Raw genomic sequence first — 24,661 nt, forward strand, 5'->3', positions numbered from 1 at the left:
CTGTTCAATAGCTAAAAGCCGACACAATAATTTGTCGTTAACATTTTATTAAAAATATAACTCATGTTATTTCACAAGTTTCGAAATGGCTTTATTGAAGGACTTTGAGTAGTTAAGCGCTGCTTCACCATGGTGAAGTGATATTTTGAAGGAAAACTTCCGGTGTTTCTTTAATTGTTACTTCACCATGGTGAAGCAACGTTTATTTCTTTCGGAAGCACAGAAATTGGAAAGAACACCAGTAAGTGTCTTTAGCTTTACCATGATCTTCTAGTTTCTGCGACATAATTTAGTTTGGTTCGCGTAGAAACTGTGAAAAGCGAATGTCATTACTTCTAAATGCATCACCATTGTGTTTACTTCACCATGTAGTAAATAAGTACATGTAACTCAATTAGCGTCACCCGAATTGTACATATCGGCACCGAGTTGAAGTTATGGAAAGTACCTTTACTGGCTATTGTTGTTGTTGTCTTATGCTATATTTTCCTACCAATGACAACATTCATTATGATTTTAATACTCTAATTCATATAATGTACGGTACTTTTTAAAAGATATGTGCATCGCGGAGAGCCTTTGAAGTTTTGTAAGTTGTTAATTACGTTTAGTCGCAGTTCATCATTTCCTCTATTTGTTCAGTTCTCAATTCTTTATGTGAGCCACTGGAGTAGTAAGCTTATCATAAACAAATGAAACAGTTCGTTTCATAAATAAAAGTCTAGTTACTTAATAATTGAGACGCCTTCCCTTGTTTGTAATCACCAATGACATTCTTTTATGCATAGAACCTATTACATGGTTTATGGTTCGCACTGGTATGGACAAAATCGCGGCTTTAGCGCGTGCTTTAAATTGGTAAAAGCTTTCTCGCTTTATCCCCCTTTCCAATGCTTGTTTCTTGAGAATCCTTGGGACAATTGGGAATAGATTCTCGATACAATTTAGGCCGGGACTTCGTGGTGGAAGCTTCATTAAAGTGCTGTTGGCACGACGCATAGCGGATCTCGCCATCCCTGAGTTTTGTGAGGGATCGCCATCTTGAATCCACAGACGGTTGGTCCCTTTATCAGCTTTCATAAATAAACGCGTGAAATTCATTTTAATGAAGGTAGCAAAGAAATGTCCACACATCCTTTCGTACGGCTCGCAGCAAATTACTCCCTTGTCGTATGAAATTGCAACTATAAATTTCACTACTTTTCCCCCGGTGCCTTCTTTCCTACCTTTTGCAACGCATCCAATCTCCAAGCCCTCCGATTTCTTCCTCCATATCCGTGCATCTGGAGCTTTAGCTTGATCAAGAGGATTTCGTTTGTATGCGAAAGCTACGCCGTCTAGGTAAAATCCTATCTGTCTTGTCCAAACATCAGCGCTGTACTCTCGTCGCATCTTCTTGGCAAATTTCACTCTATTTTGCATATCGTTCTCCGTCATAAGGCCTTTCTTTTTACTTTGCTGGTAAAAGTAGCCATTGGCATTGAGATAACTACACACAGTTCTTTCAGAGACTTTTTCTTGTTTGATTCCTGCTTCCTGCATAAGCCTCTTGCATGTGAAGTTTCCCTCTCTATTTCTGAGGACCTTTATAGCTCTTATCAGTACGTAGCCTCTGTTGCCGTTCGCTTAATTTAAATTTGGGTCCCCTTTTGAAAATAGTTTTGGGTATTGACCTGCTCAACAGGTTTTCCTTTGCTATCCTGCAAACACTTCCCCTTGAGATGTTACAAATTTCGGCCACTTTTCGAACGGAGAATCCTTTTAAACGACATAAATAAAACGCACGGGCCCTTGTCACGCCATCAATCGGATTTTTAAACACCATGGCTGTTGAACCACTGTTCATAACAGAGAATTGAACAATCGAGAACACTCTATTGTCGTCAGGATTTTTTTTACGAAAAAGCAGGATAGCTGAAAGCTTTATATAGCTGTAAAATTATGTAATATCAATCAGTACATGTTTAATTTCTTCCAGGACTCCAAAAATATCCATCCGGCACTTTCTCGACTGTTATCAATGAAATCTGTTCGTACTTGTTCACACCCAATGACGTAGACAATCTAAGACATAATTAGTTGGGACACTTGAGCCGCACTACAATTTTAACTTACGAATAATGCCTGCTCCCTCTCCCCCCTCAATGTTGCCTTAGAAAATTTTTTTTCTCGCCTGAGCAACTAAGTATTTTTACCGTTCCGACTTTTGTCAACATTGAGGGGGGAAAGAGCGAACACTGTCCCAACCATTATGTCTTAGATTGTAGGTGTTTTAATCGATCAAAATTTGCCATGGAAAAGCCATGTTGATTCTGTTATCATAAAATAAGTAAAACCATAGGGATGATTGCAAAGGTAAGGTACTTCGTTCCATCTACTGTCCTTATAAATATTTATAAATCTTTAATTTTACCTTATATAGGTTATGGACACATTGCCTGGGGCATTACTTCCAATGCTTATTTAAACAAAATCTTGGTTCTTCAAAAGCGAGTTCTGCGCTTATTCTATTTTGCTTATTCTTTTGCGCTTATTCTATTTTGCTTATTCTATTATGCCATCCCTTTATTTGTCAAAGCACAAATTCTGCCTGTTACTTTCCTATATTATGAAGTCGCAAGCAAAATAAATGTTTGACGTGCACAATCCAAGTGCCTAAATCAACATTTTGAAACTATTTACTAAAACGTCACACATTCATACCTACAATACTCGATCATCCAAGTCGCAGCTCCTTAGTACAAAATACTCTAGACTAAACGTACAAAAAAAAGGCTTTTTCACGTGTTGGTGTCAAAATTTGAAATAAGGTACTGAATGAATTTAAATCATTATCAGAAAATTCCTTTAAAAAACAAATGAAAAAGTTTTTATTTCAGATCCTGGGTAATGAAGATTCTTATCTTGATGTCGTAATTAATGTAATTTGTGATAATCCTGCATGATTAGCTCAAATTGCTATTTTGCCGTCACGTAGCAGAGGCCTGGCTTTGAGCAGCAGGTGCTTGGAGTGCCACGTGATTGTGGTTTGTATTTGGCGATCGTTTAGCGAGTGAGGCATTCTACGCTTAGCCCTCGCCGCGTGCACAAGTCCTGATGGTTTTTTTGTTATATCGAGCTGAATTAGTGTTTAATGCCTTCGTTAGGCGGTATATGTTAACGTTCATTTACATTGTAAGTCGTGTCTTTCAATTAGAATTGCCTAGAACCCCGAGGGTCGCACCACTGCCTTGGTCGGGGGTACACGTTTCCCACTTTTTTCCACCTGCTGGTGTTTTTTAGGGGTTTTCGTGTCCGGCTCTGGTGCATTGCTTTTCTCTTTATTTTAGAATTGATGTATTAATATTCTTGTACCTATTCCAATGCTTAAAAACTGCACGGAGGGCTTGGCTGGCCAACGCGCCCATGTATCCTAGCTTGAGTGTCCGGTTGAGTAGTGGAGGCAAAATTTACCTCTAAACTCAAAGACTGTACAATTAAAACAAATTGATCCAATTGCTTTTGTACCTAATCTGCTCCTATACTTTATTGATACTATATGCAACTATTGATGTATTTACCAGTTATGCTTCTATTTATAATTTAATAATGTCTAACTCTTATAATTTTTTTTTCTTTATGTAATGATGTAACAAAGTACGTTGATGATTGACCAGCCTCGAATAGCAAATCTGCTACCTGCGGGTCAACATGAACTTTCCCTAATTTTGGTAATGATAAAATAAAATAAAAGCGTGCAAAAAGTGTGTAAGTGCAATAAATGTAAATGATAACTTTAGGAGGCAAGTTGGAATATCGTCGAGACCATCAGCCTTGCCCACACGGATATAGCTGCTGTATTGTTCTCGATTTCACTTTCCTGGATGTTATGGCAGTATATCATGATTTGTCTTGAGGGTTTTCATCAGCTGCTCAATGTCATAACTGAGAGCCACCTTAATGACGAATTGTTTCGATGATGCGGCGTTGATACCCGTAACGTTTCTCCGTACTGCTCTGCTCCGCGGTGCAACGTGAACACTAAACTTGTTAATCGATGTGAATTGTTGTGAATCGTCACATGCCCATTGTCAAGAAAAGAGTAAAACGCAAATGCCTGTCACCTTGGATGAACAAAGAGATCATGCATCTTATACACCTGAGAGACCAGTTTAAATCACTTGAAATCAAATATTCTTGCCAGGTCGATGTATACGAATTTACGCACCCAGGTGGATAAAAAGATCGCGAATGCTAAGGCAGCATATGTGAAAAATGAGATCATGGAAGACATGAACTATCCGAGGAAACTGTGGAAAATACTTAAGGAACCAAGCCAAGACCAACCAATTTTACTTTATTGAAGTGAATGGCGAGCAAATCAGTAACCCTGTGGGAATTTCAAATGCTTTCAACGAACATTTTATCAACATTGAACATACCTATATCTCTGCTCCACACTGGATAGCCTCAAATGAACAAGATGCACATCTTGTAAACTTTATTAAGTCCCACATTAGCGAAGCAACCGTGTTCCACATCCCGCCAATAAGCACACAACAAGTCATCGAGGACCTTAAGAGCATCCGCCCAAATAGCAAAGCAACTGGTCTTGATGGTATTGGAATAAAACCATTAAAGCTGGCATTAAATGCTATTGCTCCCTCTCTTACCCATATTTACAACTCAAGTATCGCAAGCAGTACTTTTCCAATTAATTTTAAACTAGCCAAACTGATTCCTGTTTATAAGAAGGACTCAGTTCACGACAGAAATAATTATCATCCCATCTCAATCTTGCCAATTATCCCTAAACCTCTCGAGAAGCATGTGTCAAAATCGTATCTCGGGTACCACACTTCAAACAATCTTATTCATAGAAACCAGTCGGTTTATCGACCACACCATTCGTGTAAAACGGCGCTCTTGAACCTCACCGATAACTGGCTTGCTTAAGGTAGTGGAGTCTAGAAAGCTTGTGGATTCAGTGCTACTGGATCTAATCAAGGCGTTTGACCTTGTAGAGCATGATCTATTGCTATCCAAAATCGACAAATACCATGTCACTAATACATCTCAAGAATGGTTTAAATCATACCTTAGTAATCGAACAAAACGCTGCTGCATTAATGGCTCACTGTCTGATGCACTGGTGCTGGCTCGAGGAGTTCCGCAAGGGTCAATTTTGGGCCCAATACTATTCTCGCTGTACATCAACGACCTTCCAATTGGAATCTCTAACTCAAATGTCAACATATATGCAGATGACACTACCATATGGGAGACTAACAGTGACCCGCTGCTTATTCAGCGTGGTCTTCAAGACATCCTTGACAGAACTAGTAGATGGCTCTCTCTGAATAAGATGGTTCCGAACACGAAAAAGACTAAACATTTGATCATAGAAACTGTACAAAAACTGTTGCACTCCGGTAATCCATCTCTTGAACTATCTCTTTGTGGCACCCCGATTGAAGTAGCCAAGGCAGCTTTTAGGCGTTAAGATAGACAAACATTTGAACTGGGATAATCATATCTATTTCGTAATTGATAAATTAAATTCTAGAATTTGCTTGCTTAAGAGAGCTAAGACATATCTTAATCATCGACTAAGAAATCTATTATACAATCCATTAATTCGGTCGTTATTTGAATATTGTTGCACAGTGTGGGGAAACACCAAAAATGAAAATTTTGGAGAGCATGCGTGAGCCCGACAAGGTCGGTGCATGGTTTCTGTGTTCCTTGGTATTTTCGACCTTAATCACATCTTGGAGTGATACTATGTGGTGCCAGTTTCAATGAAGAAGATTAGTGGGAAACATAAAAGGGGAGAAAGAGGTTCATTGGAAGAAGAAGATAACGTTTCGAAACGATGCAATATGGCGGATAGTGTCGGGGAGGCACCAAAAGCTGCAGCCACTCAGCCCGAACTAAACCTAACTGACATCAAGGAGTTGCTAGTTGACATCCAAATTACAGTTGCAACGATTCTCAGAGAAAACCAAGAACTGAAGCAAGAAATCCTAGAGCTGAAATCCGCCCAAAAAGTCAATCAAAGGGAAACGGAGAAGCTTAAAACGCAACTTACCAAAGCCGATAAAGCAAACGACACGTTGAGGGACGAGCTTAACCACATAAGAATGAAGCTAAAAGATGAGATTGAAGAAATGAATAAATTGGATGAAAAACATGACGACCTGGAGCAATAATTACATAAAAACTCGTTGGAAATTTTGGGCGTACCTAAAGGCGCGTACACGTCAACTGACGAAGTAACTGTTGTTATCCGAATCGGAGAAGCCATAAACGTCGATATCAAACCGGAGGACATAGAAATATCACACAAACTCAAAAGAAAAACCACTAAACTTGTAATTGTCAAATTCGTGAGTCACAAGGCAAAATCTCTTCTCTATAAAGCGAGAACCAAGCTTAAAAAGGTGAAAACCTCTGACGTATTTCCAAGCCATGTTTCCGCGTCTCGAGAAGACCAGCTTGTTTTTATCAACGAGAATCTTCCGAAAAAAGTCGAAGTGAGCTTTTCTGGGAAGCAAACAAGATGAAGAAAGATAACATGATTACTAGCACATGGACAATGGATGGAGAAATATTCGTAAAGACATCGCCAAGTGGAGTACTGGTAAGAATTCATTGTGATGAGGACTTCGATGATCTTTAAATGGTATTCAAAGGATTGCTGAATAAAAGAAGGTACTACGGACTAGATTGCTGAGCAAAGGAACTCTTAAAATAGGTCTGTTTTTAAATTCATTATTGGTAACTTTGTTGTTTTGTTTTTGTTTTGTTTTGGTGCTTACAATTGTACTATGGGGAATGCGTATCGAATTTTTTATTCCAAAAACTTATTCTTAAATGCATAAATTACACCAGCATAAATGTTCGGTAATTTCATTAAATGTAAGAGGTCTCGGAGATAAGGTTAAGAGAAGGAGCATCTTCACATATTTGAAAGATCAAGAGTCCAATTTCTATTTTTTACAAGAAACGTAAGCGATGAAGCCGTTTGGAGAAATGAATTAGGAGGTGAGGTATACTTTTCGCACGGGACTTCTCATAGCAAAGGTGTTTGCATTTTGATTAATCGAGCGGTAAAAGAAAAAGTGACCTTCACATCCAGTGACGCGGACGATAGAATAATTTTAATCAATCTCACTTACAACGGTCTAAAATTGTCTTTTTGTAATATAAACGCATCTAACGACCATACACAACAAGTAAATTTCATTCGAGAAGTAAATTGTCTCTTAATCGCCAAATCAGAAATTACAACTCTTATTGTAGGGGGTAATTGGAATTTGTACACTATCAAAGAAAGACAAAAAGGGTGGTTCCCCTTGGAGGCCAATTGTATATAGGAATTTGGTAAATATCACAATGGATACCCCTGACCTTGTCGACATACAAAGAACTTGTTATCCGAATGTCAATAAGTTTTCGTACAGGTCTAAAACGCTAGGTGTGAAATCAAGGATAGAGTTTTTTTTTTAATATCCAAACACTTGACAAAATTTGTTTAAAAAGTGGATATCCAAACCTCAATAGCCTCTGATCACAACACAATAATACTATCATTGTCGGGGCCGAACTAGAATCCTGGAAGACCGGGTTTTTGGAAATTTAATAATTCTTTGTTAGAGGACAAGGAATACACAACCAGAATTCTAGAATTATATCCTCAGCTTCGCGAAAAATATCATTATGTAAATGACCAGCAGCTGTTTGGGAACTGATTAAAATGGAAATAAGAAGCACAACCATTTCGTTCTCTAAGGGAAAAGCACAGGCGATCCGTAAGCATGAAGCGGAGATCAAACAACAACTAGATAAGCTGGATAAAATAATCTGCAATAGCCAGAACCTTGGTAACATTGATGGAATTCTTAAACAATAAAATGACCTCAAAAAGGAACTTGAACATTAGTATTAAAATAAAGGCAAAGCTGCAATCTTCAGGTCTAAATGCCGCTGGGTAGAAAAGGGCGAAAAATCTACAAGTTATTTGTTTAATTTAGAAAAAAGGAACTATAATAGAAAACCATAAACGAAATTAAATTGGAAAATGACGAAACAACTACTGATGAGACTCAAATTCTGTCAATGATCCAAACGTGTTATAGTAATTTGACAGTACAATTCTCAAGCAACAGATGCACAGGACAGCTTTGAAATATTTACCGAAAGCATGGAAATTCCTAAATTAGACGATGCAGATAGAGATGTTTTAGACGGTCCTTTGAGTTACGAAGAATGCAAAAAATCATTGGAGACATTTGGAAACGGGAAATCGCCAGACGAGGACGTTTTAACAGTAGAATTTCATAAGTATTTCTTTGATCTCGTTGGTGCAGATCTATTAGCAAGCCTTAATAGAGCATATGAGCTTGGGAGGTTATCGGTCTCTCAGTGTAGGGGAATAATTACGCTTTTACCGAAAGACGACACTGAATTATTGCTTTTACAGAATTGGCGTCCCCTCACTTTACTTAATGTGGATCATAAAATTGCATCCAAGGCCATTGAAAGGCGAAATGAACCAATTCTCACAAAGCTAGTACATCCGAACCAAACGGGCTTCATAAAAGGAAGATATGTTGGAGATCAATAAGTGATATTATGAAGCAAACTCGGGTAAACAATACTCCAGGTATATTAATATCAGTTGATTTTAAGAAAGCTTTTGACTCCCTGGAATGGTCTTGTATTCAAAGTGCTCTCAAAAAATTCAATTTTGGTGACAGCTTAAGAAAATGGATCGAGATTTTCTACATGGACATAGAAAGCGCACCTTTGAACTCCGGCTTTGCAATGGACTGGTTTAAGCCCTCTAGAGGAGTTAGACAAAGATGTCCACTCTAGCCATATCTGTTTATCTTAACAGCCGAAATACTATCTAACAAAATAAAACAATTTTTGGCTCAGAGATCAAACTAAGCCAATCTGCAGCCGATACCAACTTATTCTGTGCTAATAGGGCTTCCGCTGGACATGCCTTGGAAACTATCTGAACTATGAACGCTTTTGGGAATTCCTCCGGATTAGTGGTCAACGTAGAGAAAGCAAAAGCATTCTGGCTTGGGAAATGGTTGAATAATAGAACCAAACCGCTACGGATGAAATGGATGAACACTCCCACCAAATTATTAGGAATCTAGAGGTAACAACCAGATGAACTTTAATTTAAAAACTTGTACAAAAGCTACAGACCAATAGACCTTACTCACGATGGCCGCCATGTTGGATTTGCTATTATCATGCGAATTAGCAACACACTTGTGAGGGGGCAAACAACACAAGTTCGAGAGGTTATAACGAACGTCTTTGCCACACAGATGATTTGTTTCACGTTCATTGAATGTTTATCACCTAAGTAGTAAAATAGAATGATTACACAAGATACTTCGATGTTTTTTTAGTGAGAAATTAGCAGATAACAAAGTAGAAAGTCAAAATGTCGGAGGTAATCAAAAGATAAATGTTATAAAATTATTATAAAAGGTACTTAATTCTAAATTCTAAAATGTACTTTTATCAATGTTATTTCAATATTTTGACGAGCCGATTCTCCGCAATTTGCCTTTTTTCTAATGTTTGCCCCCCAGCATAACACATGGCTAATTTGCACGACAATTTTAAAACCAACACGGCGGCTATCGTGAATAAAGGCCCGTGCAAACGCTCGCAACAACACACAACATTGTTGGGCCCAACAATGTTGTCTCTTGTTGCGCGATGTTGGCCGATGTGTGCAAACGCTCGCAACAAGTCTCAACATGTTGGGTCTTTAGATGAGAATACAAAGGACTCTGGGACGTTTTCCATCTCCGACGCCATGTTGATTTCTTATTCGCATGTATTTGTGTCGATACGTGGCATGTAGTGCGCGTGCGCCGGCGCAACATTGTTTTGTGTGCTTTAGTGTGTGCTGTAAGAACGAACGCAACATTGTTGGACCACGCTTCGATGACCGTGAAACAAGAGAAATGTTGGCACTTGTTGGCTCTGAAGTTTGACCAGTTTCAAACTTCATCCAACAACTTCCAACAAGTCGCAACAACACGCAACAATACACAACATGGTGTGCAAATACTTGCAACATGTTGGGCACAACAATGTTGCGTCTTGTTGGCCAACAATGTTACGAGCGTTTGCACAGGCCTTAAGGCCTATTTAGACATTTGGAAATCGAGAGGATTAACACTCTATGGAAAAGTATTAATAATTAAATCTTTGGGGTTGTCTAGCTTAATATACTCAATTTCCAATGTTAACGTCTCTAAGCAAATAGTGTCAATGGTAAAAGATAAAATGTTACGGTTCCTTTGGAAAAATAAGAAGGACAAAATAAAACGCACTAGTATGTATCAAGACCTTTCCACAGGGGGGCTACGGATGGTTGACATCGAACTTACAATAAAATCGCTAAGGCTTGCGCGGATCAAAAGACTTCTTTTAGAGATAACTCCAATTGGAAAGTAGTACCGGACTACTTTTTTAACAAACATGGAGGCCTTAATTTCCTGCTTCGATGTAACTATGATGTCAAATATCTAACGCGCATTCCGACATTCTATAGCTAGACATACTTATTGCATTTGATGAAATCAACACTCTGTACAATTATGATCAAGGAATCGACACCATCCTCTTTAATAACAAAGACATCATAGTTGATGGAAAACCGTTATTTATAAGGGAATTGTTTGTCAAGGGTATCCACACGATCCAACAGCTTTTTAATGAAAACAGCCAATACCTAACTTTTCAAGAATTTCAAGCCAAATACCATTGTAACACAAACTTTCTCCAGTTCTATCAAATCTTGAGTGCATGCAATCCCTGTGGGTTTGAAGAACAGAGCGCGAGCTGTAGGGTACAATTCGAGCTTCAATTACGGAGAAAACTGGAAATATTTTTACTGAATAAAACAAGTCAAATCAATTTTGAAACATACAGGGCAAGAAACTATTATCGCCTACTTCTCGTTAAAAAACATGAATCACCCCATACTGGACCGGAAAGACGGGAAAGAGATATTTCAATAGATACTGAGATTTGGACAGATGCTTTTAAAATGGCCTCAAAAACATGCAAAGGAAATAAGTGGAAAGAATTTCAATTCAAATTTATCCACGGGATTGCTACTACAAAGAAAGAACCTTGCAAGTATAGGATAAGTACAGACGGTGAATGCATCTACTGTGGTGAGCCAGACTCCATAAATCACACCTTTATCTACGAATTTACCAAAACCTTCGCATGCAAAGTCATTAATTGGTTTAACACTCAGCACGGTTTCAACTTTGAACCAGATACAAAAGAAATGCTTTTCGCCACCTTTAAGCATCCAACATACATGAAGCCAGTGAGAAAATTCAATTACACCCTCCTTTTCATGAAATTCTATGTGTATGTAAGTAAACTGAACAGTCAACAGTTCACTTGCACTAACCAAATTTATTAGGTACTAGAATCAACTATAAATACAAAGTTGAAAATTTGCTCGTAACGTCATGTCATGCTCCTTACAAATCTAATAGACTGTTACTTTTTAATTGTATTAAAATTTATAAGATCAGAAATCTTTTGGCCCTCCCCCTCACCGCACTATTAGCCATTTGTTTGCTTTTTTATTTATTTCGTGATTTCGTGTATTTAAGTTTTCCTTGCTTGGTGCCTATAGATGTAATTATCCAGGTTTGACCCTAATTAAATGAACGCCCGATTTTGACATAAAACACGAAGTGTCCCTTTAAGTCTAAGCATTTGCTACCTATTTTCAACAATAAGGTAAGGGTAAAGGTTAGCGTTATTTTTAGCTTTGGGTAAATGCAGAAGTTAATCTCTTACTATTTAAAGAGCAGCATTTGGGGGACACTTTTTGACGTTAATTGTCTGTATTCTGAGACACAAGTGATGTTGAAGTTGGCGAGAAGAGCAAGGGGACACTTTGTGACGCTTATTAAAATCCGAGTGCATCTAATTAGGTTCAAACCTGGACATAAGTGAATTATTGACCAATATCTCTTTTGTCTAATTTTAATAGGATTTTTGAAAAACTACCAGATGAAGGAATTTATTGACAAAAATAATCTAATGTTCTCCTCACAGTATGGCTGTCGCAAATCACATTCCACAGAGCATGCCATACTTGATATTGTCGAAGCAATACTGAGCAATATGGATCAACGTTACTTCTCATGCGGTGTCCTCACTGACCTGATACAGTCAATCATTAAATTGAACTTTTACGGTTTCCGGGGATTGATAAATAATTGGTTTCAATCATATCTAAAAAATAGAATGCAAACAATTCGAATTGGAGAGTATTTATCAACAAAACTTATTTCTCCCTGTGGTGTGCCCCAGGGACTGGTCCTAGGACCTCTTCTTTTTTTTTTTTTTACATAAATAAAATTCACCTCAGTTCCAAATTCTTTTCTGAGGTTAAAAACCTGGCTACCGGCCTATTAATCATTTGTCAGAAATTCCTGTCATCTTTAGAAAAAATAGAAACGCATTCCTTATGTGCGCTTTATTCCATATGGTCAATTGAGCTGCGTTTTGTCTTCCAGGAGATTCAAGTTGTTTTTGCGTAATATGTAGCTCTAACAGTACACAATTTGTTTTGGTATTGCATATCATTGCGGTGCCATGGTAGAAGTCTTAGATAAATAGCCCCCTGAGAAGGCATGTGGCTACTAGCAAAGTACTGAACCCAGAAAGATTGTAAAAGGGAATCGAGAAACATTCAATTTGGCTTCTGGGCTGACATGTTGATCATTTTTCAAGTTACCTCACAACTTCTTTTCACCACAAGTTTAAGCATGCACTCTGAGCATCTGACAGCTTTGTAATACAAAAGTTAACTGCAGTTAAACCCTATCCGGCGGGGTTAGTATCTGGATGGGTGACCTAAAAAATATACCACTTCGCAACAGAAGCATAGGACCGAAAATTCTATTTTAACGCTAACAAGGTACAGATTTTGTTAGCTAGCTTGCTAAACAATATCATAGTTTTTTTTTTTACACAGTTGTTAGGAAGAGCAGAAGGAAGTTTTCAGAACGGTCGATCGAGAATAAAATAATTTGCAATCAGCAACAAAATTTACGACAAGAAACAATATTAATTTTGAACCGCGAATATAAAAAGTTTCGATCAGCGAAAAACATTCCACGATCATGGACGTTACATTTGTACAAATATGACGGGAGAAAAATCATTTAAAAAGATGCAAAAAAATAAAGTATAATTCCCTTTTACTCTTTTTATGACAGATGGGGAAGAATTGCATGTTTAGTTGAAAACTCGTCAAATGAACTTTTTTCCCAAAAATTATATTTAAATAGATGGAGCTGTCATGGACGTTACAGCTGAAGAAACCATGTTCCCAAATACAAATCTTCAACCCTAAATTCCTGTGAATTCTGAAGAGATAACCATTGATATCGTTTTTTAGGTAAATGGCAACACTTAAATTATGAACTGATAAAATAATATAATTTCTTTTGTGTTGTGTCTTTAATTCTTCGTTTGATAATAAAACACTGTCATGGGCGTTACATTCCAGCTCATGGATGTTACAGTGTGTGAAAAAAATAATGAAATTAGTGGCATTAAAAACATTAATTCTCTCTTCCTTCATTTTTCCTCCACACATATTAGAAAACTGGCCATTAGTTTTAAAATTAGCTTTATCTTTCTTCTTTTTCACCTACAAAGACTCGAAATTTGTTTCTGGTCAGCAGTAATCACCTTAAAGCATGCTCTGTGTGGGGTAAGTGTTTTGAGCATGCTCAGGTAGCAACAACTGCTGCATTCTGGCCCGGGTTGCTCGAAGCATGGTTAACGCTAACCAGCGTTAAATACCATGGAAACGTAGAGGATTTGATACCTCTTAACCAACGGTTAGCGCTAACCAGGCTTCCAAAAACCGGCCCCTGGATGCTAGATTGTGCTAATCACATGCATTTTCTAAGTTCTCTGCAGTTTCCATAAAAGAGAAGTTTTTTCCACAAATAAAGGCTCCTAAAAAAAAGATGGAGTCATTACTTTAGTAGCCTAAAGCAAGATCCAGAGAGATACAGACTTTAGAGAAAGACAAAGAAGGAAAGAAAGACTTAAGTATTAGGTCCATCTGAGCTAGCAAAGAAGAGTAGAGTGTGTAGGGAAAGGGTTCGCTTACTCAGACTGTTGAAGCAAGGAGACCCAAGAGAGTACAAGTTATACTGTACATGTAAAAACCATTAATATCAACACCCAAAATGAGTTGACTGACCAGAAAGGGATGACATTGACAGTTCCCATATATCGTGCATTTTCTTTGGGCCTGTCAATTTTTCAATACAACAGATGAAACTGAATTAGTCACTTGCGGAGGAGAAAGAAGCAGTTGTGGAGAAGGTGCTCAAGTTTCTGACGAAAAAACATAAGTCACACCTATCTGTGACTCTTCATTAACATCATCTTTATATAGGGGTTTCACTAAGGGCTTCAAGTTGATTTTGTTCACCTGGTTTGAACATCTAGAGGAAAGTTTTTATTAAAAAGTTTTGCCTGCCTGTGAAAATCAGTTGCACTCCTGCTGAAATTTTTAATTAAACCCCTGCCCTATGTGTTATTTTATTCTATGTTTTAAAATCTTAAAACAAACAGCTTGCAGAAAAGGGCTTCCTAAAAAAATTCCCTTGTTTCAAGCTATTTTTGAACATACTTGTTTAAGACTGGATAAGTTACTAACTACATGTAAAGGCCTTTTGTTGACAGTATTTTTGCATGGTTTGGAACTAATAACCTTTGTTCAGTTCCACATTCTCAAACTTTAGAGACTTGCAGATGTTTTATATTCAAAGACATTAAATTTTAATCTCAGAGCTATTATATTGATTGAGTTCACTTTGGAAGACGAAAAAACTTACTCTTTGACATTAAATTAACTATTATATTATTATTGTTGTTATAATAATTCAACACTGCCTTGAATTTTTTCGGAACAACAAAATTAAATGTTAGAACCCCGCTTTTAGGGCAATAATTACAAGCTTCTTGCATTTAAATTAATGTTGTCCATTCTGTAACATTCATGAATGTGACGTCCATGATGTAACATCCATGACAAACTTAACATCAAGTTTTTTGAGTGACCATATTTTTTTGAGTGATACGTTTTGCTGTCACAGATATTTGTTACTTGGTCAAATAAAAAAGCATCTATGTTATTTTTTATATCGGGCTTGGACACAAGCCATGAGAGCAAAAAATAGCTTTAATTTTCATGGACGTTACGTAACATCCATGACAATATTTTTGACAGTTACACATTTCCCGGAAAAAATGTAAAATGAAAATACTTTAAATTGTATTTTAATGGAGAACTTTGGTTAAATTATACATTTAATGTTACACTTGATCTTTGTTAAACTCAGTTGTTTGAATTATGATTAAAAAGATGATAGCATCCATTATACATGTACATGTACCTATAGAGGAGTCTTTTAGTAGTCATTTACTTTGGGTACCTCCCTCAGTTGTGCATGATGCAATCTGCACTTAATCATGATGTTTTTTTTTAAACTTTAATCCTTATGCATTATGGCTCTGCGCTTTAAAAATCCTAAAATAGTTTATTTTTAAAATTGTCTTTTTCTTTGTTCTGATGTGGAATGACCCTTTAGGAGATTTTTGATACGTTCAATTTTGTTATTGTACTTTTGGCTGCACAAGTAAAGCGCAAAATCGATAGTGACATCGAATTCTGTGGGCGCCGTGATCAAGTTACCGCGGCGTGTTTACTCGCGAAACAGTGAAGCATCTGTGTCAAATGATGGCAAGATACAAGGTTTTAGTTTACGTTAGTTTTCTTTTTCTTTCAAGTGTTATAAAGTTTGACAAGAAATGTGTGAATTCAACACAAAGATTACAATAGCCCAAATCTTGAGGTTGACCATTGTTTCTGCAAAGTCAAAAAATTTACTCTCCAAGACGAGGTTATTTATTACCAGGTAATTCCATCATTTTGGAAATAGCAGCCACTTTAGTTTATTATTCATCGGCATCACAATTTTTGGCTGATTTTGGGGCTCATTTTGTTGAAACTCAAGAACGCTTCCAACAGACCTGTTTATTTTCGTGAACCCTTCCTGCTTACAGAGCACTACCACAAAAATCCTCCCGTATCACATTTAAGCTTGAAAATTACACATAATTCACAAAGGCTGGAAATACCACAAAATCCTTTTCCAGCGAAAAATTAATTGAAACAAACAACACATTTGCTATTAGAGGCAAAAAACCCTTCCTATTTCAATTGCATGAGTGCAAACAAGAGACACAATCTGTGCCACAACGCATATGCAATTAAATAAATTTCTGAAAGTTCACATCAAACCCTTTTCGAAAGAACCTTGACCGTAAATAATGAAGCACAAAAGAGACAACAACCGTTCATTCAAGTAATTCTTCACTGTCACATTTCCAAATTGTTTATGCCTTTGCAGAGTTGAGTACAAAATACCGCTAAATGTAAATTGCCAGACAACTAAGATGCGACTTGAGTAAACAATGTGATGCATTCAAGGCATTCGATTCCTTCAATGTTTGTTAAATCCATTAGAAAATTGCCATATGATTTCAGTGTTTTATATAATACCAAGTTAGTAAAATATTAGAAACAAAGGTCACTTGATATCCAACGGCGAAAACTGAAATTGTTGTCGAAGACCATTACTCGTCGCTTTAAAGATTTCCAATTCTTACCAAAGACTGTGCAGAGTTGAGTACAAGTAAATACAAATAGCGAAACAACTGAGAGATCACAGATCCACTTTATGAATTCCTTCTCTGTCTTTGTTGAACCCATACTGAGTCACCAGATAATTTTTCATTTAGTTTCAGTGTATGTTTACGCATAATCTGGCGATCAAGTTACGTGTGTGACCCATTATAAATATTTCTTCACAACATGTTTCCGAACCGTTAAGTATCACGGCAGAAGACAAGAACATCATTCTAAAAGCTTATTCTACGCAAAAAGTAGGTTCTGGAAGAAAATTTGAGAGTGGAAATCAAGGTTGCGGAAGACAACAAATACAAACTTACGAGGCGCACATGGTATATTTAATTAAGCTAACACACCAGAAAGACGCTAACCTCATTTTGACATGAAAATGCTTTACTATTGCCATAAAAACTATCCAGTTAAGCTCGCATAATTATTATAAAAAAAAAAGAGGAATTCATAAAGGCCAACTTTTCCAGCAAAATATTTTTTGAAACAAACAACATATTTGCTATTAGAGGCAAAAACCCCTTCCTATTGCATTACGTGGGTAAAGAGCAGAAACTCAATGGCGTCAAATATACGCACACATAACAAAATAAATTTCAGGATCAAACCGTTTCCATGAAGAACCTTTTCCTTGAATAATGAAGCACAAAATAGACGACAAGCTTAGTTTCAAATAATTCTTGGCTGTCACATTTCCAATTATTATTTTTTATCTGAAGACTGTGCAGAGTTGATCACAGATCCACTTAAGGTGTTCGATTCGTTCTCTGTCTTTGTTGAACCCATAAGTTACCAGAGAATTTTCCATTCGGTTTCAGTGTTCTACATAATAAACAGCACACTTGGTAAAATATTAGAAATACAGCTCACTTTAATTTCGGCTCGACAGGCGATACATTGTTGTCGAAGTCCATTACTCAATGCTTTTAAGATTCCAAATATTTCTTTTTCCCTGCCTCTGTTGTTTATCCAATTGACTTTTCATTATTGAGCTCCATAAGGGTATAAATTCCACATTCGCGTTACAAGGCTTTCGATGCCATTGCAGGTTAAGTTAAATATTCTACTTTGTCCACCAGAGAAATCTACGCATTTCCACTACGCTCTCGATCCTAAGAAAATACGCAGAAAAGACTCTATGCACAAAGAAACCACTTAGCTGGGGAGTGACAGGCAAGACTTTTACCGACACGAAAAAAAAAAGAGAGAGATAGAAATTGACTAAATATTACCCATTTTCGGACTGGGATTGCCATACTGGCAACCCAGTAATAACTAAAACTATAGCGATGATTGCGTTAAATGCGTCCAATGCGTCCAATGCTTATTTAAACAAAATCTTGGTTCTTCAAAAGCGAGTGCTGCACTTATCTATTTTGCCGATCGAAGAGGACATGCCATCCCTTTATTTGTCTAGGCAAAAATCTTGCCTGTTACTTTCCTACAGTGAAGTCGTAAGCAAGTTAATGTTTGATGTGCACAAACAGCACATCAACGTTGTGAAACTATTTACTAAAACATCACATATTCATACCTACAATACTTCATCATCCGAATCGCAGCTACTCCTTAGTAAAGACTGAAAACTGTGGGCTATAAAAAGGCCGTTTGAACCTGCTGTACTGTTCTCGATGTCACTTTCCTGGATGTTATGGTACACCAAGATTTGTTTTGAGGGCTGTCATCAGCTGCTCAATGTTGTAACTGACAGCTACCCGGTGAAGACGTGTTTCGACAATACGTCGTTGATACTCGTAACGTTTCTTCGTACTACTCCCTCTGCCTTTTTGAAATGCTCGGCACCAGGCTTTCTTGATTTGTAAAACTTCCAGGTGATCTGGTGATGTAATTTGGAGGACTGGGAAGAAGAATTTTAAAGCCGTATCCCACAACCGAGCGCGGCCTTAGGTGTTGTTTCCAAACTCCCTGCAGTATTGCCATCGCCAAAACTCAACAGATCATTCCGTGTCTACCACATTTCCTGTTACTGAATGAACATTCAAGTAAACCCGACAAGATCTAATCTCGCCTCTGCAATGTTGAATTCGAAAATGAGGCCGCGCGTGGTTGTGTGATACGGCGTTAAAATTTTTCTCCCCAGTCCTCCGAATTGCGTCACTAGATCACCTAGTTGACATGAATATAAACGAGCGGTACCGAACCGTTAATGCGAAGTCTTGCACGTACGCGCAAATAAGGTGAACACAGGAAGTGGCCTTGGTCCGGAGCGCCGATCAACGGGATTTGTTTCAACATCATTTCCCAATCTTAAAAGCAAAGGCTCATATAGTAATTTAATTGCCATAAACGTGCTTGCTGTTGTAAAGTAGGCAGGTACATTCCCTCCAGACAAAATAGAAGCCACAAAATAGACCAAAACTTCCTTTTCATACGTAGCAAAAATTCGGTACCTAAGCCAAAATTGTTGTGCAGCCCGTACGTCTGTCCGTACAATGTGAACTTCCACAGCAAAGCGACATCAAAATGACGCACTGATCCGCTAAGAACAAGACACGTGACTTACCCTTCTCTCACCGTCGACGATTTCGGACATCGACCACAGATTATCTTTAGGGAAGTAGGTCAGCGATATTTTCCCGTTTGTTCTCAAAAGACCACAGGATTCACCTACCCTTAGATGAAATATTTCGAGATACTTACCCACCACTTCGCGTGGTCTAACAAAGAATTTGAAGAATTTTCAACCTCTTTTCCGTCAAGTAAGGCCTCACATTGTGTCCGATCCTTTGGAATGTTGACATCTGACACAGGAATTTTGATCAGGAAATATTGTGTTGCTTACTTGACGGATGATGCCCCATTCTAAACCTAATAGTTCTTCGTCCATCGGACTTCGCCCTAAAAAGTCAGCCCGATATAGGCATAGATGCATTGGTAAGGGAAAGATGTTTTGACATGAATATCTGGGAACTTGATATGAATATATATATATAAAATTACTTGCGTAGGAAAGGAAAATTAAAACACTACAGATCTGTTTCGAAAGGGCCTGATGGTCCTCTCTCGTCAGGTGCATAAAACACTGCCTGGCTAACTTTCCTTTTATAAGTTGATGGTTCAAGCATTCCTTATCAAATATTTGGTTGCGTGCCGGCACGCACTCGCCAGTTCGTTCCTTTTGTTCAGGGTGCCTGCTCCCGGTTTACAGATGATGAAAAGTTTTTCCGTAATGCAAAGATTACATCTCTTTGTTACGTTTGAATAAGGTCTGGCGCGAGCCAGTACTTTCCAGGTTATAGCAAATTCCGTTTTGCTGTCCTTTAGGGACCAGATGTGTTTGCTCAACTCCGTTGCGAGTGCGACTCCGGCGAGTGCGTGCCGGCACGCAACCAAATATTTGATAAGGAATGCTTGAACCATCAACTTATAAAAGGAAAGTTAGCCAGGCAGTGTTTTATGCACCTGACGAGAGAGGACCATCAGGCCCTTTCGAAACAGATCTGTAGTGTTTTAATTTTCCTTTCCTACGCAAGTAATTATAAAGCTCCAAGATTGTAGAGCACTCTTCGACTCAAAGATAAGGTTTTCACGTTTCTATATATATATATATAATATATATATATATATATATATATATATATATATATATATATATAACTTGATGTATAAATATACCGTTTGACATAAATATCTGACAATTTGATATGAATATAAGAAACTTGATTTATTCATGTATAGTTGACACATGAAATTGGCAATCTTGATATTTTGTCACATTTGCACAAGCATACACTGGACAAAGCTATCCGGCCTTTGAACAACTGCATGGGTGCACATCTTTGATCTTTGTTTTTTAATTTTAAAATTAAGTTCCATGTTTTCTTTAGAAACAAGGGATAAAAATAAAAAAGGAGAATGGTTTAAAAATTTCTACCAAGAAAATTACTTTATGTAATAAAAATCACCATGATTTACAAGAAAACAAGAAATTGAAATCTCTCTGCATGAATCTTTCATGAAAGGAATGGTCACAGTGCAAATGTGTTTTCTTCTTTTCCTTGTCAGCTGAGAACAGAAAAGGTAAATATCCATGTTTTTAGCCACCTTACCCACTCTGACCACGAATTCACTACCATAGAGAGTATCGCAGTAGAAGATCACTTCATTCACTGGCACCATCCTTCCCAAGTCAACTTGCCACCACCGGAGCTCCATCGCAGTCCTGAGGTTTCCATCTACTGTACGGTCACCTTGATCAAAATATCCTAACCCTAATCCTGCAGCACTTACTGGCTTTCTGAAAGCAAGGTTTCCTTAAATTGAACAGAGATAAAAACATAACAACATACTTGGTAATCTGTGACCCTACCTAGGATGACTTTACTTTTGCCTTTTTTTGTATGGGAAAATTAAGAATGTAACGAATACATGCACCAAGCAAGGTACAACGTATCATCTGCTTTACGCCTTTTGTTGATAATAACTTTGGTCGAACCATTGTCAAATTGCCCAGTGGACTGATACTTGCATATCCACTGTGATTTGACAATGTTATCATACAATTATGGGGCTCTTCACATGAGCCCGCTTGATCGAGATGGATCGGTTACCAAGATGAAATTGGCTTCTGTTTATATGGCGACTTTAATTAAGCCCACTTTCCGAGATGAAAAATTTGTGTCTCGATTTTCTCTGTTTAAACAACCTCAAATTCATTTTGATTTTACGTTAACTATTAAATGAAACTCATCTAAGCTTCATTATCGAAGAAAAGAGAAGTAAAAACTCGATAATGTCCGTTTTATAACGAAAATGCATTGTATTATTTTCCTCCCGGTAACCGTGATGAAGTGTTCATATGCCAAAATCTTCAGACCGCTACCGAGATCTCGCCGGGAAACCTAGCCAACCCGCTTTCTCATACGAACACATCGATGCTTTTACAAAGGGTTCAGAGGCGAACCAACATCTTGCAAACTAGGCCAGCGGGGCTCTTATGAATAGGCCCTTAACAATAATCATCGCAATACCTAAGACACCTTCTATCAAGCTCTGGGGCTATTTGATTAATCCCAGCTCATTTAATGCTCTCCATATCTCTGGCACAAGGGTACATTTTTAAAGGCGACTTTAAGACTTTCAGGTATTAGAAAAAGCTGGTATTAGAAATTCCGGAAATTTCAAGTACATTCTCAGTAAATTCTAACCTTGAGAAATGTTTATAAAAAAAATGCTACTGAGACGAAATTTTGACTTTTTCTTGTTTTTTGCTTCTCGTGACTTTTGAAGGCCAATAATTACTCCTGCCAAATTTGAGTTGGAAATTCCAAATGGAAGTGAGCTTTTTCGATGCATGCTTTTCGTGAACGAGCGTCGGCCATTGCTTGTCCCGGTAAGATCCCAAGGAGTCGGTGACATCATCATATCATCAAAACCAAAGTTCTCTGAGGCGAAGTGACAGCTCCTCACGTGGAAAAATATCCCGTTGTGCATGCTCATCGTTTGTGAAAAAAAAAGATTGGCAAATATGCCAGCTTGTCGCTGTGTTGTACAGGACTGCAGCAACAAGTCAAATCCGCGAATTGGAATCTCTTTGCAAACTATGAACTGGCCAAGTGGAAAGCCTTTGTTCGCATTTACAGTTACAACTTGAACTCCAAGGGGCTTTTCAAGATCTGCTCAGCTCATCAGGGTAATAAGCAATAATATTTTTGTTCCCTTTTTGGGATAGTTGAGGTTAAGAGTACGGACCTTTTAGAGTTAAAAAAATATACGTTTTTAAGATCAGTAAAGCAAAAGGGGTGACAGGCAACACTGATTCCCATTCCTGTGTGAAAACAGGTATAGAACCTTATATAGTTTGTTCTAACGAGCAGATCCTCTAAGGATTTTCCCTTTTTTGTAGGAAATAATAGGTGCTTACAAGTAAAGGTTTTTGAAAGCAATGTGAAGTAAAATCTAACGGTAATACAGCGCGTGACGTTTCGACCGAACTTCTGTCATTATCAAGCCAAAAGTGAAGATAGAAATTTTTGCATAAGTATAAATATAAAACAAAGAAGTAAAAGTATGTAAGGTATGAAAATGTAAAAAAGGGGTGTTAAAAAACATGCAAGAATAACATAATTAAAAATGATTATAAACTCATTAATAATTCATGATGGGAAAACAAAAGAAATGTTTTATTGATCAATATCTGTATTTCTGATACAGCTTTCTCTTCATTTACATAAATGTTTCTTTCAATTTTCACGGTTTAAATGTCTTGAATCACCAAAAATACCTAGTGTACATTAACACTTAAATGCTGACATTTCATAAGCACAATACAACATTCGCACCCGTATTGTATCGGATATAAAATGTCTTGCCTTTGGCTCGACATTGCATATCCGATACAATACGGTCGCTCATATTGCATTTAGTACTTAAAAAACTTTAGCACGAATTGAGTCTGACTGAACATTGAGACTTGGTCTCAGTTCATTAATTAAAAAAAAAATCATAAATGAGACAGTCAAACTTTTTTAAGATGGTAAAATTCTTGGTAAGATCACTGGACTCATAAGAATGTTTCACAAGGAAATGTTTTCCAATAGTGGAAGACGCATTCTTGTGCTCGTCTACGCGTTGATGCAAATGCCGCAATCTCGACCCCAGAGCTCTTCTCTTGAGTGAGGTAGAGAAGAGCTCTGGGGAACCCTGAAACAAAGTGTCTTCTAATTGGTTTTCGTAAAGAACAATCAAAAGCGTCTCTAATTGGTGCATTCATTTTAGCACGAGAAGTGCGCAGGCGCCGTAAGGTTCAAATAGCCAATATTTGGCTATAAGAACTCTACGGTGCATGTTCTCCTACATAGAGTTTCCCAGAGCCTTGGGTCGATCCGAGGCTCTGGTGACGAGAATGGCAAATGCCGCTGCGTGTAACCAACATAACTTGCATCACAAAGATCAAATTTAAATTGATAAACAAGGGATTATTGGTTGACAATAGACGGCTTGACGTCGTGCGGTTTCAGAGGTTGTTTGATCTTGTGGCTGACAAAGTGGGCTGGACGGTCTCTTCAGCCGATATTGTAGGTGTCGATTCGGAGGAAGAGAGAACACTTGAGAGAACACATTAGTTTATTGGATCCAAAGTGGAACAGGGACTTGTGACCACGCATAGCTACCTAATTTATACGAATAGAGAACAATACATGATACATGACAAACATTCCTACATGAGGTTCACACATATTCTACATCCCCTTTGTAAAACAGAGTGTAATGAAACTAAAGAAACCAAACAAAGTTAATAGATAATCACATGCTGAAAGAAAACGAACGAAACTAATTACACCAAAAATAATTCGTAGCTCAACAATCCTAATAGTTAATATCTAACCCAGTCCAAGAATAGAACGTAAACGAGTTTCTCCAATCAAGTAACAAAATCTTGATATCTGGTATTTGGTCTTGAGATCCGTCCACACCTAGTGACAACAAGTGGTCTTTGAGCATTGGGACGCGAGAGGCAACTGGAAGCAGAAACATTTGCCGTAGACGTTTATGCGTTTATGATGGAGATTTAACTGCAGTCTCGGGTCTGACAGGGGTCCTTACACGAGAATGCCGAGGGACTGGAGACTTGGCAGGTATCACGGGTGGAGACTCAACAGAGGAGAAAGGAGAAGCGCTCTGGTTGGCTGCTGCCGGAAAGGCGAAAACATTTTGATTGGTTGCTTCAGGAGGAGCAGGAGCACGTTCTGGAACAGCCTGCAGATGTCTGCAGTTTCCGCGGTACTCTCTCTCTCTCCAACATTCACAGGGTAGGACCCCGGGTCTGCAGTGGGTTGTTTCACAATAACAACTTTCTCATAGCCTTTTCTGGTGTGAAGTCTCACAATCTGCTGAGGATTGAGAGATGGA

The 24,661-nt window shown here is 37.8% G+C and overlaps 1 protein-coding gene across 1 annotated transcript in view; it reads right to left on the minus strand.

The window, feature by feature from the left end:
- The window catches only part of LOC137974398 (uncharacterized), a 263,995-nt gene that overhangs the window by 126,222 nt on the left and 113,112 nt on the right, over positions 1-24,661 (minus strand). Inside the window, exon 6 of the mRNA XM_068821352.1 lies at positions 20,860-21,063. Within this exon, the coding sequence (XP_068677453.1) occupies positions 20,860-21,063 (204 nt within the window). The remainder of the gene's footprint in view (positions 1-20,859; positions 21,064-24,661) is intronic.

This window comes from Montipora foliosa, chromosome 10, assembly GCF_036669935.1.
Source record: "Montipora foliosa isolate CH-2021 chromosome 10, ASM3666993v2, whole genome shotgun sequence".
Taxonomy (NCBI): Eukaryota; Metazoa; Cnidaria; class Anthozoa; order Scleractinia; family Acroporidae; genus Montipora; species Montipora foliosa.